The 20,859-nt window shown below is 50.7% G+C and overlaps 1 protein-coding gene across 17 annotated transcripts in view; it reads right to left on the reverse strand.

The window, feature by feature from the left end:
• P4HA2 (prolyl 4-hydroxylase subunit alpha 2) overlaps window positions 1–20,859 on the reverse strand; it is a 35,639-nt gene that overhangs the window by 2,401 nt on the left and 12,379 nt on the right. For 5 of the 17 annotated variants that reach the window (XM_081035117.1, XM_081035129.1, XM_081035131.1 and 2 more), the window contains 10 exons: window positions 20,461–20,598; window positions 16,734–16,973; window positions 15,279–15,472; window positions 14,334–14,510; window positions 9,681–9,751; window positions 9,346–9,445; window positions 4,923–4,976; window positions 4,422–4,481; window positions 2,327–2,395; window positions 1,873–1,969 (listed from right to left, as the gene is read on the reverse strand). In XM_081035117.1, the coding sequence (XP_080891243.1) occupies window positions 1,873–1,969; window positions 2,327–2,395; window positions 4,422–4,481; window positions 4,923–4,976; window positions 9,346–9,445; window positions 9,681–9,751; window positions 14,334–14,510; window positions 15,279–15,472; window positions 16,734–16,973; window positions 20,461–20,598 (1,200 nt within the window). Of the gene's footprint in view, window positions 1–1,872; window positions 1,970–2,326; window positions 2,396–4,128; window positions 4,482–4,922; window positions 4,977–9,345; window positions 9,446–9,680; window positions 9,752–14,333; window positions 14,511–15,278; window positions 15,473–16,733; window positions 16,974–20,460; window positions 20,599–20,859 lie in introns of those variants that run through there. The other 12 variants (XM_081035128.1, XM_081035125.1, XM_081035126.1 and 9 more) reach the window with 6 other exon arrangements.

Raw genomic sequence — 20,859 nt, forward strand, 5'->3', positions numbered from 1 at the left:
AGCCCCAAATTAACGACTCCTTCGTGATGACTCCTACACTGGGCCCTAGGAATCCGATTTACAACATGGTCTCAGGCCTCAAGTTGCTCAGGAGCTGGTTAGGAAGACAGATGTATAGACAGATAATTGTAAAAAAGTCTGCCAGTGACGAGATACATGTGTGTAAAGTTGCCATAGAAACAGAGCCAAAGGGCACCTTACCATGTGGGAGAAGAAGAGACCCCAGGGCTGGAATATGAAGCTGAATAGGAGTGTCCAGGGGAAAAGATGGACAGACCACGATGGTTCCTATGCCAAGGGGGTCCAGGAAGTAGGAATAGGATGAGAAAGCATCAAAGCATGAACCACCCTGGCGTGCGTTAAGGACCCCAAGCCCCTTGAAATGACTGGAATGTGGTGGGTGGGAACTGAGGCAGGAGATGAGGATGAGGAAGGCTGTCGGGACTGTGGAGGGCCTGGACATCAACCTTAGGAGCTGTGGGCCAGCAGATCCAATCGGTGTGCTGTGGTGCTAGCACTGTGTGTCACCGAAAGCTGTGCCTCAAATGCACATGAAATCATGATTTCATTCAATATAGTCTCTTTCGCAACGAATAAAACAAATTTATTCTGATGCACTACTGAAATCGTAGAGCTTTTTAAACATAATTTTCAATTAAAAGTAATACGCACACTTAAAGAAATCAAATCGTCTACAAAGCTTATAATGATAAACAGCAATCTCCTACCTACCCCTTCCCATCACCAATCCCCAGAGAATATTAACTTCTTTAGTTGTTTCTTCCGACATTTATCTTCATTTTGCTAAATAACATGCTTATAGTGCTACTTCTTAACTTCCAGTTTTGCAATTCTTTTACACTACCCCTAAAACACATACTTATTCCCTCCTATCTTCCTATCGTGCTTCCCCGAAAATAAGACCTTATACTAAGGTTTGCTCCAAAAGACGCATTAGGGCTTATGTTCAGGGGATGTCATCCTGAAAAATCATGCCAGGGCTTATTTTCTGGTTAGGTCTTATTTTCGGGGAAACATGGTAATATAGTTAAATCACAAGTTTTGGTTAAATCAATATTCAGTGTTTACATTATAATTATTGCTCACATATGAGTCACCTAATAGATTATATCTCCTTTCTTGTACAATGTTTTCTTTTCCTTCAAGTTAGCAATTGCCTCATTTTCTTTTTCATTTGTTGAATTTTCTGTAAACCTATCATTATTTATCCCTAAAACTCCCCAGGAGGGCTACAAACTCATCTCTTTGCAATCACTTCCTATCATATCCTGGTTCAAGCCTCTCCATAGCTCACCACAGCTGCTTCCAGAACAAGGCTCAAACTTCAGCCTCTGCACTTTGGTCCCAGCCTCAAGCCTCATCTCTTGGCCCCTGTGCCACAAGTCTCCCCTTATCCAAGTGATAAAGGCAGCCAGTCCCCACACTGATGCTGGCTTTAGCCTGTGCCTTGTTCCATGTGGTTGCTTGCCTGTGATACCCCTTGCCCTCTCTGATTCCAGGTCTCTCCCACTGCTTCTCATAACCCTTGCCAAAGACCACTCTTCTCAGGAGCCAACCTGGACCTCCACTGCGTGGGCAGCTATTCTTCCCTGGGGCTTCCTCAGCTATCTTGGTATCTCTGAGAGTGATCCCAAATGGTTGTCTTGGCACATAACCAGCTGACTGAACAGCTACATAGTTGTATGGGACTACCAGTCAGCAAGAGGAAAAAAAAAAAAACATAGGAAAGGGAGACAGTCTTGGCTGTGTGAAACTCTTGACAGCAGTTGTCTGCCAGCTCAGAGTCTAAGGTCAACCACTAAAGCCCAGGCTGAGGCCACCAAGGCCAACACCATGCCTTAAGCCACTCACCCCACTTGCAGCCCACAAGTACGGGGCAGGCAGCGTGTCTCGTTCGGTAGTCACCTTCCCCACTCCTGAGGAGATTGTACCAGAATACTGCTGTGCCCTGGGAAAAAGAGATGGCCTGTGAGACAACATCCTTAAAGACTGGGCGCAAGGACCTCACCCCGAGCACCACACAGCCCCTCCCTGAGCAGAAACACCCTCACTTTCATGTGTATAGGGGGACAGAGCTCTGGGACTCCAGCAGTAGAGAAGGCACCTACCCTTCACGGTGGAGTGGATGTCTGGGAATGCACCTGCCCACAAAGGGACCAACCTCCCCATCCCTTTTTCCCAGATGAAAGCTGAGGCCCCAAGGTCAGAGCTCAGGCAGGAAGGGGCTAAGGCCCCTCAGGGTGAGTCAAGCAGGCTGGGGAACGGGATTGGGGGACATGGAGCCCCCACAAGAACCAGAACTTACCTTCTTAGGCCAAATTGCAGCCCCCAGATCAGGAAAGACGGTGGCACCCCCAGCTTCTACATCACTCATCTGGGAATACAAGGCATGGAGCTTGACCCAAGGTTCTCAGAGCAACTGAGACACAAAGGACATGACAAGGCATGCAGATCAGCCTCCTCTGAGCATGAACGGCACTGCGTGGAGATCTGCTCCTCGGCCAGCCCTTCAAAGGCTCTCCCTACGCCCTGCGACTCCCTCACACATTAACCCTGCTTAATTTGTGTGGTTTATCAGGACAGTCTCCATGCCATGGGCACTCGAGAGCTGCAGGCCTTCAGGAGACCCACATCCCAGCTGTCCTCAGATGGGAACAGAGTCTGTACTTGGACAATGCCTGCCAACGCCCCAGCCACTGGACCCCCATCCAGCCTGGGCCTTGCCTAAGCCACCGTACGCCATGAGCTGCCTTGACTGGGGGCTCTCTGATGCACCCAACATCATCTGTGGCTCCCACTGTGGGCTCTGTGTCTTTGGCTCTAATATCTTGCTGCTCCATTTAGACCCTCACCGGCCCAAAGCAGCGCCTTCCCCAGGGCCATCTGGGTGGGCAGGTAGGGCCCTGTCTGTCCAGAGGCCCCGCTTTCTCTCATGCTGAGGCCTCAAACCAAACAGAACACAAATTCCATGGAAACGAGGCTGCACTCATGCCCGCAGAGTGTGCCTCAACTCGTGTCCAAAGCACCACTTCTTTCTCATCTGGCACTCTCACTTCAAGTTTTCTGCCTATAACGTAATAACATTTGGAGCTAATAAATATTTCCACAGGACACATACCAGACACACTGAAGGGCACTTGGCAGACATGGAAAATGAATAAGATGAAAACCCCTGATGGCCACAGCCCTGGAGATCAAATCCGGACTCTTTCCTAGAACCCGAGGCCCTCTCAGTCTCACCAGCCTATCCCTCCAGCCGCTCTCAACTCATGTGCTGCCTCTGAGCCATCAGTCTTTTTTTATTTTTCCAACATCCGAGACGCTCCTTCCCTCTTCCAGGTCTCCACACACTCTTTCCTCTACCAGAAACCAAATTCCACCAACTAATTTCCATTCAACCTTCAAGTCTCAATATTGACATGTTACTTCCCAAGGGAGGCCTTCTCTGAGCCCTAACCCTGAGCTACTTCTTCAAAGCACTTGTCACCATGGTGACTAAACAATTACCTCTCCTATGTTTAAAGTAAGGCTCTCCTATTACCCCGTTTCCCCGAAAATAAGACCTAGCCGGACCATCAGCTCTAACGCGTCTTCTGGAGCAAAAATTAATAAGATCCGGTGTTATGTTATGCTATGTTATGTTAGACAGAGTTTTACATTATGGTAAAATAAAACCGGGTCTTATATTAATTTTTTGCTCCAAAAGACGCATTAGAGCTGATGGTCCAGCTAGGTCTTATTTTTGGGGAAACACAGTAGGACCGTAAGCCTTCAAAAGAGACCATACATATCCTGCTCACCAGCATGTCCCCAGCACATAAAAACTTAAATGAGAAAACAAAAGAAAAAAGGGACTCAGGCTTCTGTCTCTACGTTTGACAGCTTCTATGCCTCTTTAGAGCTGGCTCCCTCAGCACAGGGGAGAGGAAACTATTCCCCAGGTGAGAGGTAAACCTAACGGCCTATGGCTGGAACACAAGCAGCAGGTGGGAGGCACCTCCCTCTGCTGCCAAGGAGGCAACATTCCAGGGCATCCACGCCAGAAATTCAGACTAGCACTGGGCCCATCAAAAAGGAGCCAGGGATGTGAAAGTCTTGGGGGTAGGGAGTACCCACAGATGGAAACAAAGGCCAACTCTCTACTCTAGCCCAGAAGGGTGCTGAAGGCCAAAAGCGCCCAACCACTGAGCAACACTGGCGGTACCCGTCCTGATAGGAGTGGGGACGAGAGCATCCGAGACCCAGGCTCCCCTTAAGGCCCACACACTGCACACATCATACTCACGTAGTTTAAGAATGTGGCCACACGATTCCCCGTCCCTAAATGCTTGAAAACATCTTGCTCATCGTTCTATAAAATTAAGTGAGAGTGAACAGGCAGGCCTGGACCCAATACTTACATAGTTAAGAAACGTTGCTAACCTATTCCCCTCGGTTTTCAGGCCGTTGTCAAAAGGTCGCTGCAACAAACAACAACTTTCACCCAAGTTTGCAACTGACTTTACCCACCACCCACAGGACTGGGGCCAAAAGGGTCGGGGAAGGTAATAAGTGTGTCATCCCTACATCAGCTGGACCACGGGCCAAGGCTGCCAACAAAACCTGGCAGGGCATCGGGGGAGAGCGGTAGGAACAGCTTTCACAGACCTAGTGAGGTCTTCTGCTTTAGAGTCAAGGCAAAGAACAGGGCCGGGCAGGAAGAACACTCCCCCCATCACAGGGGAACAGCCAGGCTACTCTGCAGGCCCTGTGGATCCAGATTCGGGCTTCTTCAGTCACAAAGAGTTGGCCCTGGTGATGTTGGGGAGCCTGATATAGAGGCTAAAGTGCTTCTAGAAGCTCCAGCCTTCTCAACGGAGCTGGAGCAGGGCCCTTTGAAGCACCAGTGATCAGGGCCTTACCCTAGAGAAGTCAAAATGTGGCTCGTACTGTCCTCCCATTCCGTAATTAGCAACCTGGTGGGAAATAACAGGTTGGACCTTGTTAGCAACACGAACAACCTTGAGGCCCATCTCTCCAGGGGTACTGTCCATCTCTCCAGGGGTACTGTCTCTCCAGGTAACAACCAGAACCCCCAAGACCAGCCTTGCTAAGGTAGAGGGTATCTATGCCCGGGCAGCACAGGCAGAGCCAAGGCTGCAGCCAGAGGATGAGTAAGGCTATAGCACAAATGTGGCTTCCCAAACTGAACCAGATGGGCCACCCACCTGTCGCCCCTGGGAAGCTCCAGCCCTTCCGGGTAGCCGAGGGTGGTCGTGGAGGGAGCCCTAGGGGCAGGCCCTGGCCTGGGCCCTGTTTGTTGTGGAGATAATGAGAAGGGAATCCAGAGGAAAGCCAACAACAAATGCAAGATTGAGATTTTTTTTTTTTTTAATGCTAGTTTGGGAGCTACTCAGTGCCTGGCACTACTCCTGCCACCTCTGTCGCAGTGCCCCAGGAGCTGTTCCTGCTCAGGCTGAGCAGGGCTCACATATCCTCCCACCCCCCAGGGGCCCACTGCGTGGAGTACTTCTGCATCCAAGTGAAGCAGCAGGACGCAGGCAGCTGGCCACAGGGTGGCCAAGAATCACTGCCCTACTTTGGCACCCCCAGCAGGAGCCTGGACCCAGAATAGGACCTGAGCCACCTCAGCTACAGCAACTACCAGGCGTCATTAATTGGATTAGAAAATTATAAATGCCTTTGTGAACAGTTTACCAGCAAATACAAGTCCTAAATCACAAGTTATTTTATATTTAGTAAATAGAAAGAGACGAAGTTCAAGCTGAAGTGCACAATCTGCTGGTCGATCAAGTGGCAGCACCAATGTCCATCTGAGAACACTTGGCTACTGTGTCTTACTAAAACCCTAAAAACTTTGGGGCTCACCTATTATTAGTCCTCAGAAAACTGGTAGCTCTAGTGAATCCTTTTTGGCGATTCCAATAGTTAAGTGAGAGAGGCTGCAAAACTGGCCATGGAGGACCTTAGACATGAAGGAAAGCAAGGGAGGGTGGGCTTCACAAGAGAGGAAATCTTCGTGCTGGAGCACAAACAATATTTGTCTAATGTGATGAAGTGTAGGATTGGGGCAGTATGATTTTTCAGTTTCCACAAAAATAAAAATTTTGATATGAAGAATGAGTGGATGAAAAAACTCTGTCATCCACTGCTTCAGCCTTCAAGATTCCCATACCGAAAACACCTAGAAATCCTGTCAACTGTGTCAGAGGCCTGGTTCAGCAGGTGGCCCTAAGGCTGAAGATGGTGCATCTGAGGGACGTGCCAGAACGGCTGAGGAAGTGACAGTACAAATGCTTTTCCTTTGGATCCACTCTCATCAAGAACTTAAAAGTTAAAACATGACCGTGTTTAGTGTGCTACGACACTCAGGAAAATTCGATCATTGTTTGTTGCTGGAGCTGCAAAGCAGCTTTTTCCAACACAGGTGCGTTTTCCAACACTCCCACTTGTGGGGTGGAGTGCTTACACTTTCAGATCTCAGGTAGGGAAAGAAGAGGCATTGCTCCAGCTGGCTCACCTTTTAACAGTTGGGGAATCACATCTGATCATGATACTGAAGCGATTGCACCTACACTCTTTCTTTCTTTTTTTTTTTTTTATTGGGGGAAGGGGAACAGGACTTTATTGGGGAACAGTGTGTACTTCCAGGACTTTTTGTTTTTTCCAAGTCAAGTTGTTGTCCTTTCAATCTTAATTGTGGAGGTTGCTGTTCAGCTTCAAGTTGTTTTCCTTTCAGTCTTAGTTGTGGAGGGCGCAGCTCAGCTCCAGGTCCAGTTGCCGTTGCTAGTTGCAGGGGGCGCAGCCCACCATCCCTTGCTGGAGTTGAACAGGCAACTTTGTGGTTGAGAGGACACACTCCAACCAACTGAGCCATCTGGGAGCTCAGTGGCAGCTCAGCTCAAGGTGCCGTGTTCAATCTTAGTTGCAGGGGGCGCTGCCCACCATCCCTTGCGGGACTCAAGTAGTTGAACTGATTCCTACACTGGCCCATGTAAGAATCGAACCAGCAGCCTTCAGAGTTAGGAGCATGGAGCTCTAACCACCTGAGCCACCGGGCCGGCCCTGCACCTATAATTAATACTGTCCCCAAATAATGCAAATGTCGTGGAAACTTCTGGATTTGAAGCAATCAGATTCACTGTCTGGACAAATTCCAGTTCCCAGGATTACACCTTTAATAACAAGCAACTGGACAGTAACACTGATTCCTCTGAGGAGGTATTCATTTGAATCTTTAGATTTGTTGTTACAAAAGCAGAGACGTCAGTCATCTAAAGACATGGGTTTTTATGATACTGAGATCAGAGTGAAGGACAAAAAAAAGTGGTTAGAAATCACTTTTTTGGTGAGGCTGAGACATCGAGTCAGAAGTGTCTTCAATCTTAGAGAATTCTAGCAGTGTAGCTTCTCTTCCTCTATCTGGCCCTCACCTAATTCACAAGAAAACCTCAACTGCCCTTTTTTTCTTCTAAATAATCTATAGCAAACACATCAACGGCAGCTGAAGGAGTTTCAACAGGCAGAAGAGCCAGTTCCCTTGCAGAAGCCTGCGGCATTCCCACAGGGACCCTGGCATGAAGGCAGGTGGCTAGACATTTATCACACTGCAAGTGGTCCGTGTGGAATGTACGCTTAGAGAAGCCCAGGTTCCTGTCCCCTAGACCACATAGGATCAGAGCTTTCAACACTGCTGGCTGGCAAAGGAAACACCAAAGACAGCTCCTAGAAGAAGAAAGCAAACAAAAATGGTGTCTCAGCCCCCTGGCAGTGGTCTGAATCTTCCAGAAGAGCCTTGACTATAACAGTCCTTCCACTGGGAGGGCTGACATTCAGACCTCCATCATCCATTGCGGTACAACATGATGAGAGGCCAGATGACATGAGGCCAGGGTTGTGGCACAATGGTGCTGTCTTCTGGGGCGACATGTGAGACGGGGCCCAGAGGCTGCAGCGGGGAGGCCAGTCCGGAGGCGATACGGGCACAGGTTGTGTCGACTCTTCTCAGCCCCTTGGTCCATGGTATGCAATCAGCCAGTCAAGCAGAATGTCGCCCTGACCAGGACCACAAGAGTCCTAGCACCAGCTCTGATGTGCAGGAAGCAGTGGCAGATAGCTTCGCAACAAAACCTTGCTCCAGGAACATACAAAGCGTAACAACGCCAACAGGCCTGCACCGAGTACACTGAGAGCCCTTATGGCTCTTGGAATGAGGTGTTCTCACACATAAGAAGGAAGCGGGAGATGTGGCAGAAGTCCTTTATCAGTGTGCTAGTCTGAAGAACTTACTTAAAAACTAGGCTTAACAACTCAACACTAAGTTGAGTTGAACTAAAAAGATTACATAAAGTTTTCAGAAGACTATGAGGTAATCAACATGTTTTGAGAAACTGTGGTGGACTTCACACAAATCCATAAAGATTGGCTTCAAATTTGGTTTTCCGATTGCTGACACAGCTACGGGGAGAGGGGAGGAAAGGAGCGCTGATTTGCTTGGGTGTGTCCAAGGCAAAAGTCTTCCACATGACCTTCAGTTCAATACTCTAATGAGATCTAAAGTTGATCAGACCCAAATGCCAAAGATGAACAGTGTGATCCTTAAATACACAGGAATTCTGGCCAAACAGATCCAGGAGACTCTAGAAAAAGGACGGTGACACTTCTCCAGCAGTGTCTCAGGCCATCAGAAGTTCCAATGCTCAGAAGGGAGCACGGCCAGTGCTCACTTGAACTCAACAGACCGAGGATTCATTATTAGGAGCTTCACCTAAAACTTTTTAGCATGATGCTGCCATATGTCTTCACAATCACCTCTGAAATAGGCAGGAAGCCAGGGATCCATGGGGTACCTTGAAAAGAGCACTCCACCATCACCAGCCAACAGGTCCAGGCCTCTCACTTCGACCAATGTAGCACAGAACACTTTACCTCCAAGTGCATTTGACTAGGACTCACCCATGACCTCTGGAGATACGACATGTACAGCTCTCCTAGAGGGGTCCCTGGAACAACCCAGGATGTCAGCTTCTGTAGTCAAGGAGACAGGAATGGGCCTACCATGCCCACCACTCATCCCTAGTTCCTAGAATGGCACCTGGGCACACAGACAATACTCAGTCGGTATTTGTGCATGCTAATTGTTGAATGCCAGCAGGCATGCTCAATTTCTAGCTTCCCAATGTGAGGTCGCTCCATATTCACAGCCCTGAGCAGTCAGTTTGTTGGGCAAGCCTCCCTAGCTAGGCCTGGCCCTGGGCACCGTGGGAGACCATCCAGGCAGAAGTACCCCCTCCCACCCCCCGGAGTCCTAGGGACCGGCCATACCTGCAACAATTCTGCAGTCTTTACTGTGAGCCCTGTGATGTGCTGCATCCGAAGATTCAGTCGAGCCACAACCGGGTCATCATTCTCCTCTAGCCAGGAGCTAAGCCAAAGGAGAGGAGAGAGCGGTAGAGAAGGCAGGCGAGGATGTGGGCCTACACTCTCTCCAGGATCAGTGCCAGCACTGCCAGGCAGTACAGGGTGAGTACGCGAAGTGGGGGAGGTGCCAGCAGGTGGGACCAGCCACGCCACCCTCCCTTGGGAGTCGTGGGGTAGGGGATGGGAGGCCCTGGAGTTGGGGCTTGAGCAGTCACCCTGCCACCATCACCTTTGCTAACCTTTTGGAAACCCTGTAGCTGGCGACAGTGAGGACACCTGTCTTGGGATCACGAACAGTGGCTCGTGCAAGCTGGAAGGCAGGAAGAGAGGGCAGACTTATCCTTCTTTGCCCTGAGTGTTTCCCTGGAGAGACTGGGACCAGATTTGCCAGTCAGGCCAGTGGGAGAAGAAGGTTCACAGGCAGTGGCTCTTATCCAAGGCCCCAGGATCCGGCAAGCCAGGCCAGAGCAGTAGTCTGAGGCTTCCACATGTCTGTTCTGCTGTCAGACCCTAGCCACTGACCTGCTCGGTCACTGCCCACCCCTGCTCCCACCCAGGTCCGTGTTGTCTGCAGAACTATGCCTGTGGAGTCTGCTTTGTGTATCCACTCACCTGCCTGGACAGCCCCTTTCTCACCAGGCCGACCCACCCCCCCTGCCTGAGCACAGCGGAGCTTGGTTGTTCCCACCACATTCACACTGTGCTACCAACCCTGAGCCTCAACCCTGCACGCTCCCCTCAACTTGGTTAAGTCCACCATCCATCTGAACTTTGATGGCCTCCTCTGCCAAGAAACCTACCCAAACACTGGGCTCCTGCTACTACAGGAGCAAACACAGGAAGCAGTTTTCACTCCCTCAGTAACCTTGCAAGGTCAGATGACAAAAGCAGGAAAGGACTCTACAAGTCAAAATAAGGCAACTGCTGCCTGGAAGCCACCCACTACACATACACAGTCTGACAATTAAGTTCACGAACTTGTTGCAACAATGTTGCTAACCTTTTTTGATATCAGAGGGATTATTCATTATGAATTTGTACCAACTGGACAGTTAACCGAGTTTATTATTTGGAAGTGCTGAAAAGGCTGCATGAAAAAGTTAAGACGAAAACGACCTGAACTTTTCGCCAACAATTCAAGGCTCTTGCATCACGACAATGCACCAGCTCACAGGGCACTGTCTGTGAGGGAGTTTTTAGCCAGCAAACAAATAACTGTATTGGAACACCCTCCCTACTCACCTGATCTGGCCCCCAATGACTTCTTTCTTTACCTGAAGATAAAGGAAATATTGACAGGAAGACATTTTGATGACATTCAGGACATCCAGGGAAATACGACAACAGCACTGATGGCCATTCCAGAAAGAGTTCCAAAATTGCTTTGAAGGGTGAACTAGGTGCTGGTGTTGGTGCACACCAACACTTCCCAAGGGGAGGACTTCGAAGGTGACCGTAGTGATACTCAGCAATGAGGTATGCAGCACTTCTCCTAGGATGTGTTCGCGAACTTAATTGTCACCCCTCGTACACACTTCACACACACACACACAGTCCCACCTACCTCATCTCCCCCAGTCTCCACAGACAGGTGCAGTGGTACTCTCAGGAAGGACCTGCTGCCCACAGCCAGCCCCCAGTGCTTCAGCTGCAGACTGTCCTAATCATCTCACATGGGTGGGACCACGGACCCAGACAGCCCCACCCCAACAGCACTTCCCTGAAATTTCAATAAATACTTAATGAGTGCCTACTATGTGCCTGGCACTATGCTGGGTGACCAGGACGTGGTCCCTGACTTCATGCAACTCAGTAAAGTGGAGAAGGCAGAAGACAACCTGAGTAACTGCCACACAGCAAGGGAAGAGCTGGTAAACTTAATGTCTCTGGGAGCTCAGTCTGTAGGGTCGAGAATGGTTTCCTGCAGGAGGGACCACCTAGCTGAGACTTGAAAGGCAGTAGGAGTTAGCCAAGTGGGGGAGCATTACAGGAAGAGGGAAGAACAGCAATGCAGAGGCCCAGGGATGAAGACGGGTGTGGCACTGTAACTGTGGATGAGAAGTCACAGGTAAGAGAACAGGCTGACGAGGTAAGTGGGGGCTGGGCCTAGATGTGACCTTGTGGCCAATGAAAACCAGGGAAGGCTTTATGCAAGGGAGGGACACTCACAATCTGAATGTAACAAGCATCCCTGTGGATGCCTTGTGGAAAGCTAAGGAGGGACCAGAGTCGGAACGAGCCGACCAGTGAGGAGGTCAAGGCAGAAGTCAGGGCAAGAGGTGGTGGTGGCCCGGGCGGAGGGTGGCAGAAGGGACGAAGAGAGTGAAGGGACCAGATGGCTGGGCAGGAGGTGAGATGGGCCAACCTGGACACTGCTGCTGCAGCACGGCCAGTGCCCCCAGGACAGAGGGCTTCCCTGAGAGCTCATGTCTAGGGCTCCTCCATGACGACAACCGTGGCCGCAGCTAGACCCCATCCTAGCATGAGCCTCACTGCTGGCCTGCCGCCCACAAGTAGGCGCTGGGCAGCTGTGCTCTGCTCCCAGGGACAGACCGGGCTATTTTGAAAGCAGCCTGGGGACTCGCAGGCAGCTGCCAAGCATTCCGCACAGGCCAAATTAAGCTCATCGGCCCCACTTCAAAGCCAGCACAGCATCTGTCCCTCCCAGGCTCCGGAAACAAGAGGTCAGCTCGTAATAGCCAACATGTTTGTCTCTTCACATGGCTTCTGTTCAAAGACAAGTTTTCCCAGTACTGCCCCCACCGCCCCTGCCACACACACGTGCACACAGGCACCCACATGAACACACACACACACAAGTGTGTCAGTGCCTGGGTCTGAGGGACAAGGGAGGAATCTCTCAGGAAATTCGGGCACAATAGCGCCTCTCTCACCTGGCAACCAGAAAGCGGTTTTCTTCCCAGGAGGGCTTTCGAGCTGATCCAGGGAGTACAAAGGGCTGGGTTCCGGTCCCCATTCTCCACAGGCACTGTCTAGACCCTCCCTCACCCACATCAATGGTACAACAACTGACTCTGAGCCCTACATGTCCTAGTCCCTCAAGCCAAGGTCAATCCAAGACGAGGTCCAGGGGGCTGGGACAGGAACATTTTAGTTCTCTCCACGAGCAATGGGCCTCCTAGCCACCACAGATCTATTAGGAGCAGAACAATAGAAGGTCCAGCTAAATCCTCCCTCCTAATCACCAGAGATACGAGAAGGGTGGGGATATGGCAGCAAGCAGCTCTCTTTGACAGATGTCAAATGGGAGCAAATCTTTCATGCACTAGAAACAGAAGAATAACTTTATAACATGATGAAATATATACAAGACTAACAGCCAACTGCATACTTAGCAGTGAAATACCACATTTTCAGTTAATTCAGGAATAAGACAAGGATGCTTTTTGTATCAAGGCTCCAAAAGTTCTGGGCAGTTTGAAAAGACACTAAAAACAAAGGAACTATCACTATTAAGGAGGAGAAGACAAATTTTTGCTTATTTGCAGATGATGATACTATCCGAACAAACCCAAAAGAATCAGCTAAAAACCAAAAGAGGAATGAGTCGGTTCAAGGACTAGCTGTGACTTACACAAGTCTGAGTTCCCTCGTGGGTGAGCTGAAGGTAACGACAGAGCCTGCTGAATAGATGTCCCATTTAACATATGCTAAGCACTAGAACAAGGTCTGTCACACTTAAGAACTCAGTAAACATTAGCTATTACTATGAAATATACTTTTACAATCAAAAGTTTAGTATACAGGGTCTAACAATTTTGCGAATTTGTTGCACCGATGTTGCTAACCTTTTTTGATATCAGAGGGATTATGCATTATGAATTCGTACCAACTAGACAGTTCATCAAGTTTATTATTTGAAACTGCTGAAAAGGCTGCGTGAAAAAGTTAGACGACCTGAACTTTTCGCCCCCAACTCATGGCTCTTGTATCACGACAATGCACCAGCTCCCACGGCACTGTCTGTGAGGGAGTTTTTAGCCAGCAAACAAATAACTGTATTGGAACACCCTCTCTACTCACCTGATCTGGCCCCCAATGACTTCTTTCTTTATCCGAAGATAAAGGAAATATTGAAAGGAAGACATTTTGATGACATTCAGGACATCAAGGGTAATACGACGACAGCTCTGATGGCCATTCCAGAAAGAGTTCCAAAACTGCTTTGAGAGGTGGACTAGGCGCTGGCATCAGAGCACAGCTTCCCAAGGGGAAGACTTCAAAGGTGACTGTAGTGATATTCAGCAATGAGGTATGTAGCACTTTTTCTAGGGTGAGTTCATGAACTGAATTGTCTGACCTCATGTAATACTAAACTAATATAATAATGTAGCCAATAAAAGTATAATGATGAAGAAACAAAGTGAAGTTACAGTAACAAAAAACTACTTAGGAATAAGCTTAACAAGAAACGCCCGGGGCTTTATGAAGACAATTTTAAAAGATATCCATAAGTGGAGATGCCAGAGGGCTCTTGGAGGAGAAGACTCAGTATTATAAAGATGTTCATTTTGCTGCGAATCAGTCACTTCCTTGGCAATCCTAACCAGGACCCAGCCTGGCAGTGCCCTATGGCAAACGTCCTAAAAACTCGCCCACACCCACCAGCCCCCAACCAGGTGAGCTGACACTTCTCACTGCGGGCCTGCCCTGCTCCCAGTACACCCGTCTATCGTGGCACCTGGCTGCCCACATTGGTTCCTCAATTTTCTTCCCCACTGAACCCACAAGGGTCAAACCGAGTCTACAGCACCTCACTATCTCCACAGCAGACTCATGTTAGACATCGGCCAAGGTCAGTTGGGTAAGTAACAAACTGCCCCGCGGTACCAGGGATGAGTGACCCTAGAAGGACATGCAGAGACACCTACTTTGGGTTTCGCGATCTCCTTGATCTTCTCGATTTCCTCATCAGACATGACATCGTAGTACCTGACGATGTGTGGACTGTCCCACTCATCCTCCTCTTTGAAGGGAGCAATGAGCAGCTGTGGCGTCCTGTTGCCATGGTGGTACCTACAGAAAAGCCTCTTCTGCCTCCGGGGTGTCTGGGGAACACAGAGCAACAGGCCCTGAGCTGAGTGAGTCCTAACCCTCTTTCCCAGGCTGGCTGGCTGCAGACATTGGCTCACAGCCTGTGTCCAGCAGCTGCTCCCTCCCACCCAACAAAGGAAGGAAACAAAAGCCTCTCAGTTTGACTGGCAATAAATGACACCCCACAACTCATGCAGTGTTTCTTCTTTCCCAAGAATACCTCATGTCCACAAGTCCCATGGCAGAGGGTAACCTCTGACCCCTTTCACAGAGATGTGAGTAGGTCTGAAGGGCCAGGGCAGGGGAGAAGCCTTTCCAGAAGTAAGGGCCAGTGGGAGCCAAGCCGACAGGCATGGAAAAGGCCGAGAGAATGCGTCACACCTGAGCCTCCTTGAGGAAGCATGGGCTCCCAAAGGCCAGCGATACCTGATACCGAACTCTAGCAAGTGACCTATCATTACTACAGAGACCATGACTTCCCTTGGGGCCTGAGGCACGTCCACACCCACGGTTTTCTTCCCAACAGTCACTCAAGCAGAAGCTGGGCGTGTTGGGGTGGGGAAGGGTACTCATTAATAACTTAGAGGATTGAAACTTTACCTGGAACATAAGGGGAGACAGTCTCCTACACCTCAAAGAACACCCACACCTCAGCCTCAGCAGATGCTATGAAGAACTAGGGGAGATGCTGGAAAACCTCCCCAAATTTGCCTGTCCAGAGCCAAAGCCTAGGTCCACAGCTGGGCCCCTGACCCCCCCACCACCACCACCACGTGTCTCACCAGTTTGACACCCTCCCCACGACAGAGGCTCTCGTAGACATCTCTCTCAGGCAGGTAGTCCACAGGCCTCTCATAGATGCCTTCCTGGCTTGCTGGCTCAGCTTCTGTCTGATTTGATACTATTTTTTCCCTTTCTTCCTCCAACAACCGTTCAAAGTACCGCAGATTCCCTCCAGCTCGTTCATGGCTTGGGTCTAGAAAAAGCACAGAACAAGAAAGAAAAGGAAACCACAAACATCTGTTAGGTCATTTAGAGAAATTATTCTATAAGCGGTTTTCTCTCCCAGCAGCTCACTTGCACGCAGCATTCTGCCTTCCACGGCACCGAGCTAGCGTTCACCAGTCAGAGCGGAAAAGCCAACGGAGGTCATGTGTGTCCCCCCGTCAGAGATAAGAAAGGAGCAGCACAGCAGGGGACACTCAGCCAGCCACCAAGGGGGCTGGTCTCTCTGGCCTCCCTGGAGGTCCCGAGGACACAGGTCCAGAAGAGCAGTCCCAGAGCCCTGCCGCCTCCTCCTCCTGACTGGGTTGTGTGCCCGTTCTATCTGTCCCCTAGAGCACATCTATCACTAGTGACCGCATAACATGTTGGCCACAGCTAGAGGCCGGCTGAAACACTGCAGAAAGAACAGCCATGTGACACTGCCAGAGCTTCGCCTGGAGGGCCTCCCAACACAAAGGAGCATGCTTGGCAGGATCACTGTGCCCTCCTCAGACGAGGAAACGAGGCCCAAAGACGAACGAGACTTAGGCTAAGATTCTGTACAAAAGCAGTCAGGTGTCCTGACTCCCAGCCAGAGGCACTTCCAAACACGACAGAATCTACAAAGCTGCCTTCCTGCATCAGTCTGACAGGACCCCCTGTGCTAGCAGCCATCAGACTCATGAAACACAGCAGCAGAAGAAAGTCTTTGCTGGTCTGGGAGATTCCAGACTGTGATGTCCTCATGTATTAGTAAGAGGTGGGACACAAGGCTTCTACAGACACAGTGCTTTGGATTTTCTCAGTCCAACAGGACAACACATAAGACACCAATGCCACGGCAAGTCCCACCAGGGAGACCTCAGGCCTCTCACTAAAGGCCCAGGTCACTGTCGCTGCGGCCATCCTGGAGCACAGCTCGCCTGTCGAGCTGCTTCTGAGGCAGCAAAGCCTCCACCCTCCTCAGCGGCACAAGCACCACAGCACTGGACTCCTATTTAAAAAGCGAGCATTTAAGGCTGAGGTATCACAGGCCTGAGAGTGACTGGGCAAGGGCTCAGGCCAGAGCTGAGGTGAGTAAGGAGCTCACTGGCAGCTGGACTGGGCCTGAAAGCAGAAGGCATTAGTCACGGGCCGGGCGACAGCTGAGACTGGCTCAGTCACAGAAGAATGGCCAGGTCGTGGCCAGAAGAGTGACCAGTGCTCCTGCCAGCCGCCCGCCCCCATCTGACCTTCCCCTAGAACCTCCTTACCAAGGGAGAGCAGGCGGCGGGTGAGCTCGAGGGCACGGTGCAGGTCGCCCAGCTGGAAGACGGCGTAGCTCAGGTAGTCTAGCACCTGGGCCTTGGTTGCGGTGGCCTGCTCCCCTGCATCAAGCTGCTTTAGCACCTGCTCCATCCACAGCACTGTGTGATAATAGTCCCCCTCATTATAAGCTGAGCGGCCCATCCCAAAGCAGTCGTCCGCACTCATCACTGCCTGGTACTTGGTTCCTGCAGACAGACAGGTAAACGGTCAGGCTCCAAAGAGCCTCTGGGTTAGACGGAGAGGGAGTCCCACATCAAGGAAGCTGGGCCACGGGAAGGGGGTGTCATCCCAGCAGAGCCCCACTGGGCTTCACACCACACACCTCAAAGGGCCATTGGTTCAGTGAGCACAGCCAAGCTGGCCCTGCCTCAGGCGAAAGTCACAGCCAATCTCTCAGCCTCAGGCTCCCCTTCTCCCAAGTGGGAAGGAGCCTCTGTTATAGAGGAGTCCAGGAAGCCCACCAAGAAGCATTGTTCAGGAGAGTAGGAAGGTTCTGGGCAGCTGGCTCTATGCGTCTAGAGGGAGGAACAATTAGTTGAATGTAAAAAACAGAAGTTAGGTGACAACTAAAGCCATGGACGAGGATAATCAGTCCCAGGAAGAGTCTGAGGAAAGAGTAGAGAAGGTGGCTGAGGCCAGAGGCCCAAGGAGCACCTATACACAGGAAGGACACTGAAGGACCGAAGAGGTAGGAGAAACAGGGAACTGGAGCCATGTGACAGACACCAAGTGAGGCCAAGAGCCGAGGCTGCAGTGCCAGCTGTGGCCATTAGGTGGCGGGGACCTTGCTGAGCACCAATTCAGCAGGTCCTGTGATCACCAAGCGCGTTTTAAATCAAGAAACAGATGTGGTGTGTTAGCTCTGGTGAGACGCAGGGTTTAGGGTGGGGGCAAGGTGGGAGGGGCCGTGAGTGTGTTCCTGAGAGAACTGTGTGGAAGCAGGTCCTATAGAGACTAAGGAAGGGCTGTGACCCTCCCTGAAAGCAAGGGAGTCTCCCTACAACCTGCTAACAGCAGTCAGGGCCTGGCTGGCATGGAAGAGCTGCCTCAGTGGGCTCCCTCTGCCTGATGTCCAGATGGAGCTCTGCCCAGAATGAAACCCCTGCTGCAATGGGTTGGCTGTTTCAGAGATCAGAGTCTGCTCGCCCTGATAGCTCAGGAACAATGTGGGATGGGAAACTGGGGACAGTAAACACAAGATAAAGTTAGTAGGCAGGCCGGAGATTAGGAGGTTCCTTGAGCCCCTGCCCACTCTCCATGGGCCCTCACAGAGCTCCTCTGGCTGTATGCCTGGGAAGCCTCACTGATGGAGGCAGTATGACACAGCTGAGCACCCACGATGCACCCACCCGCTGTGTGACTATGGACAAGTTACTCAGCCTCTCTGAGCCTTAGTCCCCTTTTCTCTAAATAGAGATAAAACCATCAATTTTAGAGGACTTGAGCCAAGAATTCAACGAGATAATGAATGACGATGTCTCCTATGATCTTCAGGATAACAGTAATCTGTAGCTATTATCGATATCTCATAGATGCTAAGAATGTCATGAATGGTTCCCAGAAACTCAGCATCCTCCCCAGAAGCCAACGCAAATGCTCCCTGGACTGCTCTCTGGAGAGTGCCAGCTGAGCTGAGTGCTGAAGGGAAATTAGATGTGGAGCCTGTGGTCAATTAGGTGTGGGTTAAGGTATTGCTGCAGAAGGCATGTGGTGAACGAAGTTGCTGAGCGGTGGGGAAGGTTAGTCCAGTGGGCAAGAAGGCCAGGGAGATGGGGCCACGCAGGACTTCATGCAGGAATTCCTAGGAAGAATTCAGGTTTAGGCCGGAAAGTTAAGCATTGTGATCAGGAACTCACATAAACAGATAAGTGCTTAAGACCACAAGAAGGATGATTTTTAGGAGTGAGATGGAAGTACACGACAAATCACAATGATATTTCAATAATCCACTTGAGAAAAAGAAGTGACCGTGAGGCTCGAGTCAGGGCCTCCAAGTACAGAGGACATTAGAGAGGTGGAATCCACAGGCCTTTGGACTCTGACTTAGGCAGCCAGTGGACGGAGGTGCTTTTTGCTGAGATAAGGGGTGAAGGAGAAGGGTAGTGAGCTCAAAAAGGGATGAGCCTTTCAGTTTGGAAATGTGAATTTTGAGAAGCCCATGGAACATCCAATTAGAGATGTAGGCATTTGCCTACACTGGCTGGAAGCCCAGAAAACATGCCTTGACAGGGAACACACATCTGGATGTCATCCATGTACAGGCGGTATCTCAAGTGATGGATATGGCCAGGCTCACCTGGAGAAGGTGTGTAGGGAGAACATGAGGTGGGGGTGAAATCCTGGGGAGTAATTCCCTCCCACCCCTCACTCTCCCTCCAGGACGCACATGGGTCTGTTAACTGAATGTACAAGGTCAGTGCCTGGATGTGGCTCCCTCTTCCCACCAATCATTCTCACAGTTACAGGGTGGAGAGATCTTGCAGGTGCCCCAAGCTGCCTTCTCTCTCTGACCTCATGGCCTGGTTGGTCTAAGACCTAAGTGAGGCAGGAATAAAGACAAGCCCACAACCCATCCTGCTGGCTCACAGGCTTTAACCAGCCAACAACAGAGAACCTCTTTCTCGCGCACACAGTGATTCCTTCTGCTCATGCTTCCTACAGGGTCCCCCTGGGTGAGGTGGCATCCAAAAGCTAGTGGGGTCTAACTGACCCTGTGTAAAACCCTGTGTTTATTGGCCTCTAATAGCCCCCCAAACCCAATATATCTTCTTATAAACACATTGGACACATTGGAGCAGTCAGTGGGAAAGGAGCTTTTAGAGAGAGAGCGAGAAAGAGAGAGAATGAGAGAGTATGACCACAGAGGCTGAAAGAGAAGCAGCTGAAATCAGTGCCCCAGAATTCAGAGGGCAGAATATCAGAAAGAAAGGGGCAATCAGTGTGCCAAAGGCTGCAGAAAAGTTAACGAGCATTATGCTCAAAACCTGTCCTCTAGCTTTACCAGCTGAGGGGCCACTGGTGACCTTGCAATGGCAGGACTAGTGGATGGGGGGAAAGAGGCCAGACTGTGCGTTCAGGAGAGCATGTGCGTCCTCCACCAAGGAAGTGGAAAGAGAGTGTAGCTGACTCTGTCCAGCGGCCTCAGCAGGAAGGAGAAAAGTTCCATCAACTGCAGACACACAAAAGGGCCTTGGATCCTGAGCGAGAACGGAGCCTGTGTGTGAGCTCAGGAGTAGAGCCCAGAAAGGTAGACACAGAATGAACGGGGCAGAGAATGTAACTGAGGGCACACAGGACATGGGGCAGTGCATCAAGAGACCACCCTTGGGCAAGAAGAAATCAGAGGGCGGGGGACAGAAGTCAGTCTGGACACAGATCTGAGTGGTGCTCTGGGGGAAGAGGGGTCCTGAGCAGCAGCCTCAGCTTTCTCTCAGATGTAAGAGGAGAGGAACTCGACTAGCACATGGAGGGAGGCTGCAGGCCAGCGCTGAGGGGAGGACACTGTCATAGGAAGTGGGGACTGGCACTAACTGGAAACCCAAGAGAGGCTCACGGCCAGAAGTGACGGTGCACCTGAAGGTAGGGATCACAAGTGGGCAGTGGCTCCAACCCCGTCCAGATACCGCAGCAGAATCACACGCTGGCCAGGCAAAGCCTGCAGTGGTGAGTTACCTGGAAGTTCCCCTTTGGAAATCGTGTCTGGGTCCAGCTTGTACGTGTCCTGAAGCCTCATCAGGGCCTTGGCAGCTCCCGTTTCGTCCTCGTCAGTGGGGAAGAACTGTCGCTGTACGGAGAGGTTGGCAATAAAACCTTTCAAACAAGAGAGTGAGAACAAGAGATTACCCTTCAACTAGGGGCAGAATTCCATCTGATATCAGAGAGGTACTCACTGGAGGGTCTCTGGCTAGTGCACTTTCCCTGTCCCCTCCATCAAAGGCTGCTTCCCCCTCCCCCAGCAAGCGCTCCCGATCACTCTAGTCCACGGAGACCCCTCCTTTCTTACTCCTCACTGTACCGCCTGCCTGTGCTGCTCATTTGGAACTGAACAGAAACAGCCCCACACATTGGTTA

The sequence above is a fragment of the Rhinolophus hipposideros genome, assembly GCF_964194185.1.
Source record: "Rhinolophus hipposideros genome assembly, chromosome: 23".
Lineage (NCBI taxonomy): Eukaryota > Metazoa > Chordata > Mammalia > Chiroptera > Rhinolophidae > Rhinolophus > Rhinolophus hipposideros.